Source organism: Hetaerina americana, unplaced genomic scaffold, assembly GCF_022747635.1.
Source record: "Hetaerina americana unplaced genomic scaffold, ioHetAmer1.1.p SCAF_1, whole genome shotgun sequence".
Taxonomy (NCBI): Eukaryota; Metazoa; Arthropoda; class Insecta; order Odonata; family Calopterygidae; genus Hetaerina; species Hetaerina americana.
The window spans coordinates 472,225-487,964 of record NW_027286069.1 but is presented as its reverse complement, the minus strand read 5'-3'; the positions used below and the strand labels follow the sequence as shown (position 1 = coordinate 487,964).

General features: G+C 37.7%; 1 protein-coding gene across 1 annotated transcript in view; it reads left to right on the top strand.

The window, feature by feature from the left end:
- osp (myosin phosphatase Rho interacting protein outspread) overlaps positions 1-15,740 on the top strand; it is a 57,449-nt gene that overhangs the window by 20,812 nt on the left and 20,897 nt on the right. The window contains exons 14-19 of the mRNA XM_071584363.1: positions 3,981-4,072; positions 4,212-4,344; positions 7,113-7,297; positions 8,653-8,887; positions 11,094-11,538; positions 12,487-12,962. Of these exons, the coding sequence (XP_071440464.1) occupies positions 3,981-4,072; positions 4,212-4,344; positions 7,113-7,297; positions 8,653-8,887; positions 11,094-11,538; positions 12,487-12,962 (1,566 nt within the window). The remainder of the gene's footprint in view (positions 1-3,980; positions 4,073-4,211; positions 4,345-7,112; positions 7,298-8,652; positions 8,888-11,093; positions 11,539-12,486; positions 12,963-15,740) is intronic.

Below are 15,740 nucleotides of genomic sequence, written 5' to 3'. Positions count from 1 at the left end.
CACAACCTTGGGTTTGAAAACTATTTCATTCCCACCTCCACGAACTCTCCTTTTCATGGACTCAGTCTCTGCAGTGCCCCATGTACTGAGCATTGTGACTATCCTCTTGTCTTTCCATGCAAGGAGCATTACATTTTCATCCCTGTAAGCCACTGTCTCTCCTTTCTTTAGCTTTGGATGTTTGATCACAGGTGGATTATATTTCTTATTGGGCATCATTGTCCCTGTCAAGTGTGTTTTTTCCTTTAACGATTCCCTTGCAAGAGTGACACTGGTGTAATACCTGTCAGTGAAGAAATGATAGCCTTGAGAACCAGATACTGAGTTCTTCAATCTTTCATGCAATTTTAAAACTATTCTGCTAGTAAAAGGGAGATCAGGTCTCACCAATGTTTCAGTTGTTATTCCTCCATAATAAGGGACAAATGAATGTACGTAACCACATTTGGAATCTGAGAGGGCATATGGACGAATACCCCATTTTGTTGGCTTTTTAGGATTATACATGATGAAGTGTATCTTTCCCTAGAAACCAACGATAGCCTTATCAACAGAAATCTCCCTTCCAGGGCAGAGTCTCTCCCTAAATTTCATTTCAAGGTTTGACAAGAAGCAGTTTACCTTCTCGGTTGTTGTTCTCAAATCTTTACTTGACTTTTGATCGTTTTTCAAGTGTAACATCCAAAATATTTGCAAGAACAGTTCTCTTTTGAAAACAGCTTGAAAAAATGATATATGAGACTATCCGTGGACCAATCCCTCTGTAAGTTAGGGTGATTCAATACACCCATATTTAGTATTATGCCAAGAAAAGCTTTCATTTCCACAATCGTCACATCTTTCCAATTATTTCAAGTGGATCGCCGCAATAGTTCTTTCTGGCTAATTTTATGCCTAGCATACTCATTAGTTTCTTCCATTATATTTTGTATCAATGTGTCTGTAAAAAACAACTGAAAAAAGTATTGGTGTGGCACATCCAGAAGGAACTTGAGGTCCAACATATAACCGACCCGTGGAGAAGGGGATTCTGCTAGGCTCGTGGTCATTCACAGATACAGTATTCCACTTTTCTTTTTCTGGTTTTCCACTATAAATACTACTTTCACTGGGCCTTATGCCCAAATGCACAATGCTATCACCTATTTCTCCATCACTATCACTTGAATAAACTATTGTGTGTCTTCATTTTGTCTGTATGAATTCAACATCACTGTCACTGTCAGTACATTCACCCTGATCTTTGGGTGAAGCTAGGGACATTTTCCTTTCTATAGTTCCACTTGGACCAGCAATTGGTTCATCATCTCCAAACGCATTCTCAGAGAACTCACTTTCTTCACTATTGTATTTGTCAATAAATTCGTCAGTTTTGATGTATAATTCATCATCGCTGCTTTCTAATTCTTTGGAATATTTATCCATCGTGAGGAGGTGAAATTCGTTCAGAATGAGCGACTACGAGCTGGCAAACCATTTGTCCAACTAAAGGGAAAGCATCTGTTGTAAGAGGACCCTGTGTCATCAGGGAAAACAAAAGCAGGAAAAATCTGCAGTCTGCTTCTAGAAATGTAAACAAACCTCGGAGACTAAGATAAGGAAGGTTCTTTACCACAGGAGGATGATGCAACCTCAAAAAATGACAAAGGAAAAGTGCTAGGGTTCGAGTTACTATGAATCAATGACTCGTGTCTTGGACCCTCCTCAAACAACGATGATGCAACCTCAAAAAAGCATGACTCAAGGAAACAAGGACTAAGGTTCGTGTTTTACTATGAATGAAATAGACTCATGTCTTGGACCCTCCTACTCAAGATTCCTGACTATGCAATAGATAGGAAAAGAGCAGGCAGAACGTTTGAAAGGAAATGAAAGAGTCCAAACTAGAAATCAATGAACTACAGAACAGCTGACTGAGGTAACTTTGCATTCTGGCGATCTTTTGTTCAGACACAGATCATCTCTCAAAGGTATTGCTTTACATTTAGCTGACTTCCAAGTAATGAAGGGCTAACAATGCAAATGAAAAAGAACTTACAACACAGTTGTTAGATAACAACAAATATCTGCATAGGTGGTGGCATCCTTTGGAGACGGCATTTATGTCAACGACGATATAATAGGTCGATACTATTCATTTATAAAACAAGCCATGCTATTAATTAAGCTTTACTTTACTTGTCCTTTCATGCAGATGATTAAAAGAAATATTATTGGAAAAATAGACAAAAATACCAATTCCCCTCAAGGTGAAGCACCGTGTCGAGTGCGGCTCGACATACGAGCTTCTGCCGATGCTAACCGTGTCAAGTCACACTCGACATCCGAGTGCAAAAGGTTAAAATTGACTGGATTAAACTTGACACTTCGTGTGCCAGTGCGCTTTAAATTTACCAGTCCTCAGGACTGACCATTTTTTGTGCCTCTGCATGAAAGGTATAAGTGCTCAGTAAAACGCATACTATTCCTGAAATACTGAATATTTTTTGATGAAATTTTAGATACATAGTGATAATATACCAGAATAGTAAACTAGAGTGTGGTTTTGTGCAAAACATGTCCCTCTAAGGAATAGAACACTGCAAAATCCCCAAATAATGCTCGGTTCAATTCTCCCATTTCTTGGCTACAAATACTCAACTCTCAGAGGAATTTTCTTGCTCTTAGCACGAACTATTTTTCTAATTTATGCTTTTTCATGTCTATTGAAAGTCTTCCCGGTGGCTTCATCTTAGGATCACGCCTTGTAGGAAAAATCTGAATGTATTTCTCTAGAGTGTTTAAGATGGGCTCTTCTGTATCTCTGTGACTCACCCAGTGTTTGCAGCTTCATGCAAAATTTTTAATCCACAATTTGTTTTCCATTGAGCTCCCCATAAACCCTGAAAGAATTGAATAGGGCACTGTTAAACAAATACAGCACTGTTTTCTTTTACCACACTGTGGTCTTTCTCAGTATTGTGCAATGTGTGTTTCAGTTAGAGGGTTGAGTGTCCAGTAATCAGTTATTCTGTCTTCATGCACCTGCCTTTTAAGGATAACCAATCCTAAAAAAAATTTATATCGTGCCGCCTATGAACTTTTAAGGAGATTCTTTGTATTTATGAGCATTTGACTCATGAAAGCAAGTTGATTTCTCCACTATCATTGAAAAGAGGTCATCCCCAATAAACAAACTGTCACTCACAGTTTTTGAATCATGTGGATTCATTTTCACACCTGGTGTGCCAGCAAATGTTTCTTAAGCAGGAATAATGGCGTTGTACGACCAATATAAAACATCACCACTCGTCGTGTTAGTTATCATTACTGTCCTCAACTTCCGAATCACTGGAATACTGCAAAGGTAGAGCACAAACAGTTTTCTTGGTAATAATTACATCTTCATCATTATCACTAGCGATCTTATTATCGTTTTCGTTAGAACTTCCATCATTTCCTTCGTGACCTGGCACGTTAAACAAAAAATCTGCAAAAACTTCATTTAAAATATCATTTTTGCTCATTCCCCTTCTATTTTATGCAGCCATGATTGTATAAGGGATAGCCATAAATGTTAAATGAAACCACCTCTCAGAAAAGCCTTAAACTTTCACAAAAAAATGTAGAAAGCTTCTAGACTGACTGATAAAGATCAAAGAAATAGCTCCTAATACTTCCAAAATAATCCACCAGGGGGGGGGGGGGGGGAGGTGTTGAAAACCCAACGACTACATTAATACACATTAATATGTGAGCAGCTGCTTGATACTGGTGACAGAAAACATACCAATGTGTGAGCGGACCACCAATTGTTAATGATTATTTTTAGGTTGTGAAAAAGTTAGGGGAGAATTTATTATAATTTATTATGATTAGTCTTCACCATTCAATGCAAATATATTAAAATTAGGCTTTGTACCTTACATTTTTCCTGCTGTGTTAATAGACTTGCTTCTATGCTTCTTGTGCTCTTATGTTTTTTTATATTTTCATTAAAGGTTAAGGAACTAGTTGCTGCCCTTGCTGCCAAAGAAGCGGAATTGAAAACTAAGAAGTCAGAAGAATCCATGGCTCTAGCTGCAAAGAAAAGGTTAGAAGTTAATTCATGATCATGCCAATTTCACTACACCTTGAATTTTTTTTTCAAAAACATTTTATTTTTTGAGTTAATATCATTTTCTTGTCTTTTTTTATCCTAACTCTATGATTTTTGCATGCCCATGCACTAGAGCAATGAATGGATTGAGTGATTCAAAAACTGAGGCTTCCACCCAGTCATTGGGCAATGGAAGATGTGAGTGCATATCTGTTTTGAGACAAAATTCGGAGGAGGAAATTTCATCCTTGGTGGTGAGCACTCAGGTATGTGCCGTATTTGTTTCTTATTGCATAGTCTCTATTTTGTACCAAAGTAATTACCGTATTTTCCAATTGATAATGTGCGCGTTATCCATACAAAAATGTTCAGATGATCAAAAAAATGACGAGCCACGTTATGTAATGAAAATTGAAACAATCCAAGCATAGACGTATTTTTGCACACACACATCTGATATAGATGTATTTTTACACACCCTTTCTAATTTTTACGCACACATATTTATATATATGTATATACAGATGGACGGCATCCATAAATGTTCAAGATAACTGTGAAGCCCTGGGTGCGCGGTATCTTTACAAATTCGTGATAACTACAAAGTTCTGGGTGCGCATTATCAATGGGAAAATACGGTAATATGAGTGAATGTTTAACTAAAGTTCTTTTGTCCTCCATTCCTCTTTCATCCGATCAGCTTTTAAAGTGACCCCTCCCACTCTCCTCTCCTTTGGAATCACACTCAGGCCTGCCAAACATAGACCCTCAAAAGCATCATGTACACATCCCAGTGTTGTGCCTATGCTGTTTCTGCTTTTTGGCTCATTGTCTAGTATCAAAAAAGCATCCATGTGGCCTAGAATCCATGTATATTTATTTGCTGTGATTTGCTAGTTCAATCTAATACAATCATACCTCAGTACAATGATCTATAAATGATAAAAATAAAACTTTTCTGTTTCTCATTTAAAAAAGTATCATGTATTGTATTTTCTAATTTCATTGTCCCACTAATGGCATTCTATTCAACAAATGGAATTATTTGTGTGAATTTATTTGTTCTCATAGTGTAGCTCGTAACATTTGGCTCATGAACTGTCATATATGATCATATGGTAATCAAATGAGGTAGATGAGGGCATGATTGATTATGAATGCTCAGTTATAGGGCAACTCTTAATGTAAAATACCAAGAAAAATTAAATTACTGTGAGCTTCGCTGTTCTTTGAACTAACCTCACTATCAACACCTGATGAAAATAGTGTCAGCCACGTTTTCCAGTGTTCACCTCTCTGCTCTGCAGCTTACTTTCTATGCTTGGTGTGTGGGGTGAAATTTATTTATTTTTGTGTCTTCCAAAGACGGTTTCCAACCATTACCGCTCTGTAGCTAACGTTGCTGATATGGAGATGAGGGGATGGGAATGGCAGGAAAGAGGCAGTAGGTGTGGAGGAGAGTTCAAAGGGAGGAGGGGTTGAAACCCTTAAATTGTTAGTGCATGTTGTTTATGTCCTTAGAAACTCATTTGGCCAGACCAGCCAACCAACCAGTATCACCTGAGTATTGGAAATGCACAACACCAATCTCTTGCACCAATAACTTTTAAAATAAAAGCTACCTGCTTTATAGGCATAGGAAAATGGTGAATATGCATATACATATGCATACATACATACCTGTGGCTCAGACAGCATCCCATTTCCGAGTAGGCAATGCCCAGAAAAGCTCTGTTTTAGCATGAATAAGGTAACTCACTCCTTTATTAATCTCTTCTATACAAATTCCAAGAAACTGCAGGAGATGCCAGGACAGTAACATTTAACATAGTCATCCCCTAAATCTGCATTACAATGCAACAATTAGTAGTAGTAGCACCAGCAGCTTTAGGGAAGGCAACCGACAGCTTAGCATTTATAATGGCATTTGCGCCATTAGGGATGGATGGGGAAAGAGGAAGAGTGGAGAGAAATCCGGTTTCGGCATTAGCCTACTCTTAGCGAAAGGTGCCAAGGGGTCACACACAATGTGACGTCCCATCCTACGGGCATCATAGTCACTCAAAAGTGCTCTACACATAACACCTCAAGTAGGGATCAGGATACCACTGAAAAATATCGGCTGTCTTGAGGATTCAAATCCGAGCCTTCTGGGTGGGAAGCCAGTACCCTGGCCACAGCAAAATCTCAATCCTTATGCAACAATTTCAGAGTATAAAAATCATTCACCTTGTTACCTCATAAAGTTAATATATTATGGCAAATAAATGCATCGTGTCATATTAATGCATTGTTTCATACTTGCTCTTTTATTCTTGAGACTCCTTATAGTACTTATAAGAGATTCTCATTGATCATGTTCATCCATGAATTTCTTGATCTGCCTCTTTCCCAAAAATCATTTCCTCATCTCTGAAATGTCTGTTTGATGATGTACTGTCACTTAACCCTTCCCTCCCAATGAGCCAACCAGCAAAGCCCACTCCTTTCTTGCTTCTCTGTAAGGGGTGAGTCCAATCCACATTCATTCGTGACCCTCTCAACCTCGCTCTTATCTTGGCTGTTTTATCACAAACACCTCAAGTATCCCAGACCCCTGCATTTAGTTGATATTTATTCTTATCCCAATGTAGACAAGCTTTCAGTGCATATCTATGTTTTCTAGTCTCTGGACTACATTATGGCTTGAATTTTATTGCACTAGGATGTTTGAATTTATCTATTCAATAAACATTCAAAATTCAATCACTCTTTGCATACTTCTCTTAGTCTTCAATGACATATTTCCAGTAAGCAAGGTCAAATAAGTTTTTACTGTATTTCTTTATGTTAGATTAAAATGGAAGACATTGTTTTGTGTAGTCAGTGAATTAAGGACTAAAATTAATGACATTTTTTTATTTAAGAATTACTCATATGGTCACATGATTTTGTCCAATTAAAAGGATGGATCGTGATGAGGAGTGGGGAAATGGTAGTTCTATATAACAGGAAAATATGAAGAAATGTTTTCAGTTTCCCATCTCATTTGCAGGGGCTTTCAAATTCTACCAAATTTGGTGAATATGAAGAAGGAGTACAGAGTCCTGCAACAATCTTGGTGAGGAGGCTTTCGTCTTCAGCTGGGATTAACTCTCATGCACTGCCAAGGATGGGGTCGCTCTCAGATCTTACGAATGTAGATCTTGACCTTGATGTGTCCAGTATGGATAGAGAGCGGTATGTTTCAAAATAGTTATAATTCAGTGGTGGTTAAAAGGTTAAGGTATTGAATTATGAATATATTGCTAAATCCAGGCAATAAATGAAATCGTGTAAGAATAATGTATTGGGAAAAATATAGTTGAAGTGAATTTTTTAACATTTAAAAAGAGGCGTTTCAGGCGTGATATGGTGGAATATCATGATTAAATAAAAATTGGCAATTTTCCACAGAATAAGATATATCACGACCGATTTCAATGTAACTACAAAATCATCAGGTCCCCTACAGCTGATGATGATGTAACTACATTGAAACTGGTCATAATAAATTAATTTTTTTTGGAAAATTGCCAATTTTTAACTAATTTGTAACATTTTATCCAATACATATTTATGCCATTCCAATCAATAATTCTTAACTACAATGTGAACCGGGAGAGAGGATTTTCAAAATGTTAATCTTAAATTTTTGAGACAAGATATATTTTGTTGTAATAATTTCATTTAACTTTAATATTCATGTGCCATTTTTATACCGTTAATTAATGAGGCCTTAAGTCTTTTCTAATGTTCCGAGGCCTTGGGTAAAACCTTAATTTTAGTATTGATAATCTTGTAATGGTAATATTGCATCAAATCTTTTGAAAAACTATTTTTTTTCACATTTAAAATAAAACAAATTCATACAGGATATTTACTAAAATTACATAATTGCTATAAAAAAATGGTTTTCTGGATGGTAATTTAGGTGAGTTGTATTTCCTAGGAACAAAATGTTCTGAGGAGATACCATACCTATAATGTTATGAAGTACTTGTATCGTGTGAGTTGTGCCACAAACCATGAGATTAAAACCTGTGTTCAAACACATTAGTGTTCAAGTTAAAGGAATCTTAAGAAATACCACCACAGTAAGCATAGTGTGGTACCTGCTGGTGTGAAAACCAATGTGAGACAGTAAAATCCTCAAAAGTCACTTTAAAATTTGTAAATGTACAATTTCTTTTCTAGTTAGAATGTCATATTAATGTGGCCCTTAGGAACTCCTTCGTAGGTCTTACAAATCCCAAGCTTAAGAGGGTGCCACATTGGGTTAACTGGCGAAATCATTTAGCCAGAAATCAAAGACTCCAGTTTGAATCTGTCCTGGAGAATGATTTCGGCACCTCAAAATTGTTCCATTTTAGCAAATGCAATATTCTACTGATAACATTAAAATTATATCGTATGCATGTGCATTAAACTGGAGGAAGCAAAAAGTATGGATGGGTTTTAAATATCAATACTTAAGTATTGATGTGCTCATATATTTGTTAGGTATAAGTACATGTATTTCTCCTTGTTTACAATTCTGAATAACATGTTCACAGGTTAATAGAAGAGTGGTGTGGCCTTAGAGCACGTTTTGAAAAGGCTGTGCGGGAAATCCATGCCCTGAGGAAAGAGCTGCGTGCCTGTCAAGGACGAGTCGATGCCCTTGAATTGGAAAGTAGTGCCACATCGATGTGCTTGGAACGAGAAAGACAGAGGGCTGAGGCTGACATGTCTCTTATGGTTAATCGTGTCCAAGATCTTACTGTGAAGTTAAGTGCTGCCGAGAAACAGGTAAATGAGACATTAGTATGTTTGTAATCCATGCTAAGAAGCGTTAAACTTATCATTGCAAGTACCTTGGCAGAAACATGTGATTAAAGCTTGTGTTTTAAATTTTTTGGATAAACTTATGTATTCATAATCAGGCAATTCCTGTATTGCATTCCTGGATAATCCTTTAATTGAATAAAATCCCAGTTTCAATTGTATTGCACTAGTACATTTTCGTCAGTCTTTTAAAAATAGTATTTGTGTATAAAATGGTCAATTTTACCAAATTAAATAGATAAATCAAAAATTAACCTAATTAAAGATTAAGTTCAAAAAGAAAACAGACTTAGGATTATGCTGCCCACCAGCTTGTTGTGATTTCAACTGAACTTCATTGGATTCATAAGAAATGTGAGTTATTCTGCAAATTTAGGGGTCCTTTTATCCATTTATTTTGGGGAATATCATTCTCGTGTTACTTTTAGTATCCTCTTTTGGGGTTCCTCTCCCCATGTAGGCATAATCTTCAAAATCCAAGAGAGGATTATGCATATCATGAGCAATGCTCCTTGTGATGCATCATGTAAATCTCTCTTCAAAAGACTTAGGTTTATTACCAGTACTGTCCGCAATTACCATAGTCACTATATAAGGACCTGTAATGACCTACACTAGCCATTTGTCTGAAACACAATATTGCTCTTGGGCCCCAAGCAATGGGCTGAAGGTAATTCAATAAACTTCCCCATGGAATCAAATATGAAACAAATGTGCTACCTGCTTTTCAAGTAAAAGCTGTTCAACCTATTAAAAATTAATATGGTCTGTAAATGAATATCTGGAATTGTCACTACTTATGAATTCTGAGTTAACAAAATAATATGTAAATATAGTGTTATATTTGGTATGAATGCATTTGTTTTTACGAGGGGGGACCCAAACGTAACAGGAATGTTGTTATAGATTCTTTAGTTCTCAATATATTTACATTACATTTTGTTCACCTTCAAAGTTATCCCCATTGACCACAATGCACTTCTCCAAACAATGCTTCCATTGTTTGAAACATTTCTGGAATTCATTTATTGGGATGTCCTTTAGGCCTTCTAGCAATTTTTGTTTTATCTCCTCCACAGTGTCAAAACGCTTTCCTTTAATGTCCCTTTTGAGTCTGGGAAACAAAAAGAAGTCACTGTAAGGGGGTTGGACAATCGATGTCATGCCAGTTTTTGTCAAAAACTGCATGATGGAGAGGGCGATATGAGCCGGCGTGTTGTCATGATATAAGAACCAGTCTCCTGTGTGAGAAAGATCTGCTCTAGAATCCTCTGAATTGAACTCCATGTCACTCCAGACATCACACAGAGTTGATCAATGGTTCTGCGACGGTCTTCACAAATGAGGGCATTGATTTTGTCAACGTTTTTGTCAGTCCTTGACGCTGAAGGACGGCCTGAATGGGGTTGGTCTTCAATTGACATTTCTCAATTTTTAAAACATGTAAACCATTCGTAGGTTCTGGTTTTGCTTAGGGTAACTTCACCATAAGCAGCCTTGAGCATTACAATAGTTTCCGCGGCCGATTTCCCCAACAGGAAACAAAATTTCACTGCAGTGCGTTGCTCTTGATAATCCACCATCATGTTTTTTGGCGAAATGAAAAAAGATGTGTCACTGAAACAGCTCTCACGGATGGACTGATCCAGTCACAGCGATGGCGCTGGGTATGCTGACGCAGGTGGCGTGAGCCTGACGTACGACCGGCCAAACAATAGCTTCCCCCACTCTCGCTCCCCACCGCAGCCCAATTTCCATTACTTTTGGGTCCCCTTCATATATATGTTGTATTTTTTCTAAAATTGAGAATTTTATATCTGATGCGTCCTGTATTTGTGTATATGTGGGTATGCGTCAAATCTCCAGACAAATGAATGCACCATTGTTGTTATTATTCCACAAGAATGCACATTAATTGAATCCCGAAATATTTTTTATTCTTTTAATTATTTGCAGCAATAAGCCGTATAATTAGATTATACAAGGTTGCAAAATTTAATTCGAAGTGTAATATATTTGTCCTCATTGTATGAGTTGAAAATGCTTTTTATATATTAAATAATATGCAATCAAAATTTGTGCTCATTTTCATAGAATTCTATGATTAGGTAGGTATGTTATGGTAGGTTTCAGCTGTCTTTCAAACATGTAAATCTTTGCTTTCCAATAGGTTCGTCAGCTCAAGCAGAAGACCTCACGAGTGGAATCTAGGGAGAAAAGGAGATCTCTGTCATTAAGGGGCACTAGAGATGGCAGGAGTGGGACAGACCCTTCTCTTGGGACTGCAGGAAGGCTTCCTAAAGAGATATCAGATCGTTTAACTCGTCTAGAAGCATGCCTTTCAGCAGCCCAAGGCAGTCGTCATCCGGAGCCTGAAGTTGTGAAATCGCCTGGATTGTCTTCGGCAGCAGCAAAGACATTGGCAGCTAGCAAAGATAAATGTGAAGGGAGCAGCATGCCTGAGCATGGGAAGATTATTGTCTCCCCAGAAGTGCTCCACAGTGGGAATGAAGCTGGAAGCAAATCTCTCGTACAGTCAAGAGGGAAGGAAGTCTCAAAAACTGATGTTGCAGCTAATGTGGGCCTGGCATTAGGGAATGGGAGTGCAGCCTTAAGTAAGTAGTAGATCAGATTTCCAGGTTTGAAAAAAAATTAAGTTTTATTAATGCTATCAACTGCAGTGAAGAATGATAGAGAATTAATTCTGTAATCATCCAAATCAGTTTTCTCTCTCTATTTTACTGTCAACTTACTATTCTAGTACAGCAAATGGTTAAGGCAGCAATTGTGAATTTGTTTGAGATCTTTCGAGAGTCGTGTCCCATTCAGCTTTTGTAAGAGCTAGCAGTTTAATCTGCAAATGTATATACACGTGTCAGTTTCATACATTCAGCATTATATAATTTATATTTCCACATCTGAATGCCTTTAACTTCATGATCACATGCTTGAAAAGTATAGGGAATTCATATTAATGAGAAAGTTCAATTTGTTGTTGTGTGTTTGTTAGCTATTGATCAGCAATCATGACTAGAATAATTAAATTTATGAGAATGGTGAGAGCAATGAATGCAACAATTTCAGAGTGTAAAAATCATTCGCCTTGATGGAGATTCGAAACTGGATCCCTTTAGTTGAGTGCTTTAGCCAGTTAAGCTATCGAAAAAGTTACTGTTGCAGCATCTCCCGCAGTTTCTTTGGAAGAGCAATGAAGTTATTTGGCCTGTCATGCTTCTTCTTGATTAGGAATGTTTAAACACCAAAAAAATTTTGTTATTTTTGGATACCATGAAATTTTATATATTTTCTCTGAGGAGATTTTTATTCTTTAGGTATAAAAATTATAATTTATTTTTACTTTTGGTATTTTGTTTGCTCCTTTTTTTGTAGTATGTAATGAATTTTGATGCACATTTTTTTACAATTCAACCAACAACACATGAGAATTAATCTACCATGAACTTGTTCATTCCAGTTCCCTTCCCCGTTCGAAAACCCTGCTTTATATCTCCTGGAAAATTTTTTTAGAATTAATCCAATGAATTTTTTCTCATTTGAATCAGATGATGCAGTGGCTCCAGGATCCCTGGATTCGAAAGTCCCGTTGTCACCCGTGGAAGGGGTAAAGAGTAATTTGATTCCAAGTGAGTCGGGTAACAGTGGGAAAAGGGGTGGGCTGGCCATTTCCTCGCAAGCTGAGGTGAACAGCACCAAGGTGGCAGCAACAATGGGCAGCAGTACGAGCGAAGAGAGACGTGCCAGGGCACAGGGTAGGAGACGGCTTAGACTCAGCTCGAGACTCATTCGGAGAGGCTCAGAGGGGGACTTGGACAAGCAATGTGGTGAGCCTAGCAATAGTGGTGGTGTAGCCGTCGAAGAGGAGGCAGAGGAAGTGTGTGTGGGTGTTGAGGATGAGTCCTCCAAAGGATGTGATCCCCTCCGAATTCTAGTGAGGCTCAGTTCGTTGGAAGGGCGTGTTGCGGACTACCTGAAGAATGACAGGGATGGGAAGATAGAAGAGCCCTCTGAGAAAACTCCTGTAAGTAAGCCTTAGGTGGAATTACAAATTGAACTATAAAACTCTTATAACCAAGAAAATACACTGATCGTTATTGCTTTGTGAGGGTTAATCCATGCTTTGGGTCAAACCGAGTAGCCTATTATCCAGTCATTTCATCATCTGGTCTTCTTGGCCTGTGGTTGAAATCTATTAATATAAGATGAAATATATTAATATAAACATAATAAGTAATATGCATGATTTTATTTATTTCTCAGGAAAGAATTGATTTATTGATCGTACTTGTACAAATGCTTAAAATTCTTCAAAATACTCTCCCCCTGCATCAATACACTCGCGGAGATGTGTCTGCCACGCCTGGAAGGCACCCTGAAACCCCTTGACAGGAATTTCTCTCAGGAACATTATGAAATTGATGTTTTCCATGGTCTCCCAGTGCTTCCCTTTCAGCTCTCTCTTCAGTCGGGGAAACAAAAAATAGTCGCACAGAGCCAAGTAGGGACTGCAAGGGGGCTGAGGGACCAGCAGGGTAGTGCTCTGGGCCAGGGAATTCGTAACAATGAAGGATGTGTGGCAACACTTTCAGCACAAGCTTCATGCAGACCTTGCTTATGTCCAGATCCTCGGTCACTATCCCATGTACCGCTAATGTCGACATTTTTAGGGTGTCAGCAATTTTCTGAATGCTCAATTGACAGCTGGAACACAAAACTTAAGAGTACTGGATTCATGTTTTCATCGGTTCTAGCCATTATTGGGCATCCAGAACATGGTTCGTATGTGATCTCCTCCTGGCCTTCCTTGAATGCCTTGTGCTGCCTACCGCACTATGACCTTGAAATGAAGTCATCCTTGAAGGCCTCTTGAAGCATCTGAAATGTTTCAGTTTCACTCTTTCCTAGCTTCATGCAAAACTTGATGGCATATCGCTGTTCAAGCGAACGCTATGTTGTGCCCAGTTAAGTCGAGAAATTCACTTCACACGGAGGCACGTCTTTCTGCTCAGACTGCTCGGAGCAAACTGGCAACCAACTGCATTGGAAGGGCAGACCCCCAGCGCATTTCCATACCGGTGTTACTGTGCTGCCATAAATAGTCACGTCACAATAAACTCATGGGTATTGCTTTCATAATTTACCATGTATATTATACTTTTACTGAAAATAATGCAATCCATGACTGTCTATTGCAATTTAATACAGTCCAATAATAGGAACAAAACTACAACGCTTACTCTCTCTGTAGGCAAAGTCAAAATAAAATGTTTATAGGTTTTAGCAGGGAACCCCCCTGCACATTTCCTGACTGGTTTTACTGCACTGCCATGGATAGTCACGTAACAATAAAATCATGAGCATTGCTTTCATAATAGACCATGTATAAGCATGATCCATTCTGCAATCCTTCTCGTAAAGTGAAACATTCATTTAGTGGAACAACTTTTTGCTGATAAATTAATGAAGCATACGATAATGCATTCCATGCCGAAAAAAAATAATAAAAAGCATTATTTGAAGAAAATTATGTATACATTGTTTAGGACCGTGGATCATGTTCACCTTTTTTGTGAACTTGATTTGTCAAAGCAAAAATAATCAAAATAAATTGTTACTTTATATGATATGTAACTGATTACTTTTTACTATAAAGCTGTCCAGAGACATTCATTTTAGCTAATGCTTCAAAATTTGGTAAAAATGTGACTCAGAATGATTGTTAAATAAATTTATAGCATTCATTGTCACTGCCTAATTAGAGCGATGCCTCATAGACTTTCCTGTGACCTCCGCATCACATTTAGCATTCTGTTTTGGACTTAACACTTGTTCAAGGCTCATGGAGTTTGTGAGTTGTAAGCCAGCAGAGGTTTGATTTTCAAATTGCCGCTCTCACTTGTGAAAAATGGCAACATGGGACACCCTTTCTTTGTCTTGTGGGCAGGCAATGCATTCTCCTCTACTGTGATGTGCACAATTGTAGGTTAGCTTCAGCATCTTCTTCCCAAAAAGAACCATTTGGTCAAAATTAAAAACATGTTGTGGGGTTAGCCCTCAGAATCGACGAACTTTTTGAAGTCATGGATGAAGATCTCTGCTGCCTTTGACTCAGAGCTTGCTTCACCATGCCTCACCATGCCATCGATGATCATTATTCTTGTTAACTTCTTGAACAAAGCATGGCTCCCCTTTTATACTTGTTTATCTATTGATGATTCTGATATCTTAATAACAAGTTTACCGAAACTCAAACATGTAAAAATCATTCGCCTTGATGGAGATTCGAACCCGGATCCCTCAATGTCAGGTCGAGTGCGTTAGCCAGTTAAGCTATCGAAAAAGTTACTGTTGCAGCATCTCCTGCAGTTTCTTTGGAAGAGCAATGAAGTTATTTGGCCTGTCATGCTTCTTCTTGATTAGGAATGTTTAAACACCAAAAAACTTTTGTTATGCTTGTTTTGTTTGACTCCTTTTGTAATAATAAATATAAATGTTGCCCTAAATACCATTTTAATGATGACGGAACACACTTTGCTTTTCCATTTAGAGTATTTGGAGGCTTTTTATAGCTAGGCTAATTCAAAAACTTATCAAACTATCGGTGTGAAATTTGAGTTAATTTCACATTCATGTTGAAAATCCTATTAAGTGTTAGAATCTGGCCAACTTGAACTTGTTAGGACATTGTTGCTATAATAAGAGAATGGTATGGAGAGAAACAATTAAATGGACTCTAAGAAGTGAAGTAAAATCATTTAATGATTTATTTATTGACGTATCAAAAAAGGGAATTGTTGTG